The 6,088-nt window shown below is 40.7% G+C and overlaps 1 protein-coding gene across 1 annotated transcript in view; it reads left to right on the forward strand.

The window, feature by feature from the left end:
* Positions 1-6,088, forward strand: part of GANC (glucosidase alpha, neutral C) — a 28,603-nt gene that overhangs the window by 19,512 nt on the left and 3,003 nt on the right. Inside the window, exons 19-23 of the mRNA XM_035895749.1 lie at positions 150-226; positions 1,457-1,531; positions 2,658-2,771; positions 3,854-3,966; positions 5,488-5,591. Of these exons, the coding sequence (XP_035751642.1) occupies positions 150-226; positions 1,457-1,531; positions 2,658-2,771; positions 3,854-3,966; positions 5,488-5,591 (483 nt within the window). The remainder of the gene's footprint in view (positions 1-149; positions 227-1,456; positions 1,532-2,657; positions 2,772-3,853; positions 3,967-5,487; positions 5,592-6,088) is intronic.

Raw genomic sequence — 6,088 nt, forward strand, 5'->3', positions numbered from 1 at the left:
TTATCCAGTAGAAAGTGAACCTAAGCATATGGTCTGCCAAAAAAAGCCTCTAAAATGGCTATGGGAGGCTGACAACCCCAGAGCACAGAGCTGCTGCTCCAATGAGATGCAACCTTGAAGACCACAGCTACGTTTATGTTTTTCTCCAGGAAATGCTTTGTTGGTACATCCAGTGACGGAGCAAGAGGCCAAGGCAGTGAGTGTTCTGCTTCCAGGGCCAGAGGAGGTGAGGATGAATATAAAGCTGCTCAGTTGATCAGCCCAAGGAAGTATTTTAAACAGCAACCTTCCAGTTCCCCGTCTCATAACCACTGAGCACTGCTGCTGTGCGAAGTGCTGGCTGGCCATTCTGTACCACTCTGAACCTTCCTTCCATCTCGATACCTTGCATGCATGGCTCACAGTAAATCTACTTTCTTGCTTTTCTAAGAGCTGCTGCACAAATCTCAGGTCTCCTATAATTTAAATCCCCCCTCAAGGGTTGTTATTTCTCATGGAACACCGAAAATCAATTTCACTAAATTGTCAATTCCCTTTTTTCATGTATTTCTCTTTGGGTTAAACTTCTCTTTTATGTGGAAGAAAAGGGATCTTTGAAGTGAGGTCATAAGGAAATCAGAGGGAAGCTGTGAGGAGGGAAAATTATAACAATGAAATAAAAGCTTCAGTAACATGGGATGTGTGTAACAACTTGGACATGTATAGAAATCAGTTCCTCTCTGAAATTATTTGTCCACAGGACAGCACTGTGATCCACTCCTACACAGAGCATTTGGCTGCAGCAGCTAAGAAGTTGGGGAAGGGATTTGAGGAAAATAGTTCCTAAGGGCAAGCCTGAGCCTCTAGTGAGGAATGAGAGGAAAGACAGCAGCAAAGGGAAGTGTGTGAGTCCATGCAGAGCCCCGTGACTCTCTTAATGCACCCAAGGACACTTAGAATTCTTCTCAGTATAAGGAGAAAAAACAGACTAGGCTCTCCTAACAAGATAAGAAAAATATTTTTCTTATCAAGATCTCTGTGGGAATTTACTGCCTGGCACACTTAAAGCAGTTAAAACTGGAAGTTTCAGATGTAGCTCTTCTTTGTGACCCTGTTGTTAGCAACTTTGTTGTTAATTTTAACTTTAATATAAATATGCTTATTCTGGAACGCAGCATTTCTAGCTAAAAAAAAAAAAAAAAAGGTATTTAATTGTTTTGCACTTCCAGATGCTTTAAGACATACAAGATGTTATGCAAACTGGAGAAAAGATCAGCTTATTTTTGTGCTTCAGGAATGAGAATTTATCTTTCCATCCAGAAGGTCATTTGATTTAAAAAGTAAATGCTATTTCTTGCACATCAAATAGATTGTTAGGAATAGCAACAGTAAGGTTAAGCAGAAGAGTAACTGCATCTGCAGAAGGAACAGACCTTGCTTTAATATGTCATGCTCATTCTTTTTTCATTTTTCCTAGATTTGGTACGATTTCAGAAAATTTAAACGAATAGAAGATCTAGGCACTCTGAAGATCCCAGTAACACTGGAGAATGTATGCTTTTGTTTTAAACTACTACTTCCACTGAGCAGAAAAAAAACCCCCAACAAACAGGCTTTTGTTTTGTCAACATTCAAAGTCAGAAATGTGACATTTCAATTTCCTTCTAGGAATGTAATCTGAGATAGCTTTTGTAAAGAAGAAAGGTCCCATCTCCTTTGTTGTTAGATGGAACGCTAATGTGTCCCGGTGGTAGAGAAAAGTGAGATGATGTAAGGGTGACTTCTCCAAGCAAAGACATTTCGCTTGTACACATACAGAAAGATTACTACAATCCCCATTGTCACTTGAATAGTTTTATATACTTGTGTCATGGATAGAGTGAGAATGCACTTCACTTCTAAGAGAGGAGCAAGAATATACTTTATTGATGTAAAACAGTGAGTTAACAAAGTTCAGTAGTAAATGCGACAGTGGTTTATAAGATTCGATGGCAAGGTACACTTGATTATTTACTGCATAGAGGACAGGGTCAGACAAAACTGTCAGGGAGACCCTTCCGTTGAGTCATAAGGTTCAGAAAAGATCCCCTTGCTTTCTAAACTCCTCAGAGAGGTGTGGCTGGATCCAATCCTAGTCCCAGACTTGGTCAACAATTTATGTCTAAATGAGTATATATGCACAATCAATCCTTTATATCACTTAGCTAAGATTTCAATGTTTAGCATGCTATTAGTCACTTACTGAGGATCTTCTGCGGCAAGGAATTTCTCACCTCAAGGAATAACCTTGAGAGGCGTCCCTACATAAGGGGACATCCTGGCAGGCAGCCTGCTGCTGTGCAGGATTGCTCAACAGGCCCTGGGCTGTTCATTATTTATGGAATAAGATGATTGACTTATAGTCATATTTGCATACCAGCAAGATATCTGAATCACTGCTCCAGACAGCCCTTGGCCACTCTGTTGCCATCCATCCCCAAAGCCCAGCATAAGCTGGATGCAGCCATCGCGACCCCCACTGGTGGTTATTGCTCACGAGGTGGGGATGGAGCACACAACTTGTGGTAGAAGTTCATTTCTGAGCTTTGATAAGAACAAGCTTCAGTTTTCCCTGTTCCAGGTTAAAATTATATGGTCAGAGTACATGAACCTTTCTACCCTGGCTTTGTTTTTTGCAGATTCCTGTATTCCAGCGGGGGGGCACTGTGATACCTCTGAAGACCACAGCTGGAAAATCCACTGAATGGATGATAGATATTTCTTACGAACTCCGCGTGGCCCTGGACACAGAGGTACTCTAAGATGACGTTCCCTTTACAAAGTTGTCTTTTAGTCCATCTGACCTTTTTAGGTCCTTGCTACCTGTTCGATCAGCACAATGGTATCTGCACCTGTGTGCCAAATGGCTCTCCTCCACTTCTCTTTGGGGGAGCTCCCACCTCCCTCCCACTGTTCCCGCAAAGTGAGACTATTGGAGTATAGCAGAGACAGAACATTTTTCTTACTTTTCTCAGCCCTCCTCTAGTACCTTGGAGGAAGGAGCAGAGAATGGGCAGGCCACAAATTTCCTCTTGGACACAGAGAGAGAACTTCCCACAACTGTCTTTTCTAATAAATGAGGTGACACCTGGCACCCACATCAGTTTACAAAACTAGAATGTCCAAGTCTTCAAGCAATCTCAGAGCTAGAATCCCTGAGCCTTCTGGGGATACAAGTTGCTAAAGAAAAATAAACACACCCCCCTCACTATGAAGCATAACATACAGAGAAACATTTTTGTTTTCATTGTTGTTGTGGTTTAACCCCAGTCAGCAGCTAAGTAGCACACAGCCACTCATTCACCCTCCCCCCCCACCACCATCCTGTGGGATGGGGGAGAGAATTGGGGAAAAAAAAGTAAAACCCATGGGTTGAGATAAAGACAGTTTAATAGGACAGCAAAGGAAGAGAAAATAATAATTATGATAAAAGAATATCCAGAAGAAGTGATGCAAATGCAATTGCTCATCACCCACTGACCAATGCCCATCCCAGAGCAGCAACTGCCGCCCCCTGGCCAACTGCCCCCAGTTTATATACTGAGCATGATGTCATATAGCATGGAATATCCCTTTGGCCAGTTTGGGCCAGCTATCCTGACCAGCATGCTCCCTCCCAGCTTCTTGTGCACCTTGTGTCCATGGCTAGTCTAAGCACTACTTAGCAACAGCTAAAGCATCAGTGTGTTATCAACGTTCTTCTCATACTAAATCCAAAACACAGCACTATGCCAGCTACTAGGAAGAAAATTAATTCTATTCCAGCCAAAGCCAGGACAATTGTCCAGCACTAGAAACTGCTGTTAATTTGTACTCCATCTGGTGTGTTTCACAGGCCTGTGCGATAGGTGAGCTCTATCTAGACGATGGGCATTCATTTCAATATCTCCACAAGAAGCAGTTCCTGTATCAGAAATTCACTTTCCACAAGAACATTCTCTCTTCCAGGTAATAGCAATTATGGACAAAAGCCACCAACACGCTGTCATTGGACAGGGCTTTTATAGTTCATGAAGCCTTCTTACAAACATAGAGGTATTAGTCTTATCCATTGCTTTGCCCAGTCCCAGAGCACACAGAATCTGCCATAAAACTGCAGAGGTAAACAATGGTCTGCATAAGTCTAAGGGCAGCCACACATGAAATACTGAGTTGTCTCATATTGTTTCAGTCTAGTCAAATCTACAGATTCTACAGATTTATTCAAATACAAAGGAAGTCATCAGCAAGAGTAAAGTTATCAGAGACACAAAAGAAGATAAACTGGGAGATTTGCAAATGGGCAACACCTGAAGTGTTTGTGTTTTCTAAGATCTTCACTGAGAGAGTGGTCAGTCACTGGAAAAAGCTCCCCAGGGAAGTGGTCATGGCACCAACCCTGTCAGAATTCAAGGAGTATCTGGACGATGCTCCTAGTCATATGATTTATCTTTAGGTAGTCCTGCAAGGAGCAAGGAATTGGACTCGGTGATCCTCACAGATCCCTTCTAACTTGAGATATTCTATGATTCTATATGGGAACCACAGACACCATTACATGTATTCTCCAAAAGTCATCAATAAATGCACCATATATATTAGCATGGTAAAATATACCAGAAAAGCACTTGAAAGGAAGCATGAGAGGTCACAAACTGCAAAGGTTGAGTGAAGAAACCTAAAAGCCCAAAATATCCGCAGCTGCTTGTAAGGAAAAAGTTGCTAAATATGTCGCTATGACACTTTCACTACTGAGGTATGTTGCCCATGGGGCTGTGCAGTGCATAAATGGTGAATTTTACAGGCATTTCTTTATTCCTTCAGGGTTCAAAAATATGCGGGAGGTGGTCCTAAATCTACAAATTTTAACACAGACTGAAACTGTAGACTAGCTTGGATAATGTAGTTAAAAGTATGCTTCAAATCTCTTTATCTGGGATACAAAATCTGAAAAGCTTAAAACTTCAGGATGGAAAATAAAAATGTTGCTAAATGGCTAGCAAATCTAGACATTGGAAAAAAGTCCTTTTGAGATGAATGATATAACATTCTGTTCACTCCAGAAAGGAAAGTTTCATTTTGATTTGAGTTTTTTAATAAAAATTAAATTAGTTATAAAAGGAATGATAATTGTGCCGCAGATTGAAATATCTTACTTGAAAAATGTTAAAATTAGCTTTACATTTATACTCAGGAGTTTAACTACCATTTTGCAAAAATCCAGAACTGTTATGTTTGTCAAAGCCATGCTTTTTACCACAAAATATCTTCTCAAAATTTTCTTCTTCTAACTTTGTGAAATCTGCTATGCAGTGGAAAATTAGCTGACAATGGGAGACAGTTTTACTTAATTTAGGAGAAAGGTAAATAGAGGAAAAGAAACCAGTGTAGAGAACTTTCAAGGTGAGACTGAAATCGTACTTTCTCTGTATGATGCTGAACTTCTGATGGACAGAAATCAATGTATATGAAGTAATTTTCTTTTTTCAGCTGCACAGATCAAAGTGGACAATACCACACTACATGTGTGGTTGAACGGGTGATAGTTCTGGGATTTGGACAGCAACCCACTTTTGTGACAGCCTGTTCCAAGGGTAATGAACTGACTTCTATTTCACTACAATTTTTTTTAAATACTGTTGCTCTGCTGCCCTTCACTAGAAGTAGCAAACTAACAGCTCTATAAAGGAAGCGTTACAGCATAGGGAGCATCTGTATTTAGTTTTATTTGCTACTTTTTTGCTATCAGGGACAGAATTTAGTGAAATGGAGCCAGCAGCTAGTCACCACTAACATTACATGCAGAACTGAAGAACACTTGCTTTGTAAGGTAATAGGTACATCAGTAAAAGTGGTTCAGAATTACCAAATTCAGGTAACTTTGTTCTGCACAGAATATGACCAGATATTGCATCTTACATTAAGGACTGTTTGCTCAGATCTGTAAGCCTGCCTAGTCTAGAACAGGAAACTTGCAGACAAAACCAGGATTACTTTTCTGTTCTCTTGCTCATTCAAAAGTGTCTGGAGTTCGTAACTATGTGGGGATCTCTGGAAGCTGTGAGCGGTCCCATATGGATAGGCAGTAGCC

This window comes from Egretta garzetta, unplaced genomic scaffold (genome assembly GCF_000687185.1).
Source record: "Egretta garzetta isolate BGI_Z169 unplaced genomic scaffold, ASM68718v1 scaffold526, whole genome shotgun sequence".
Taxonomy (NCBI): domain Eukaryota; kingdom Metazoa; phylum Chordata; class Aves; order Pelecaniformes; family Ardeidae; genus Egretta; species Egretta garzetta.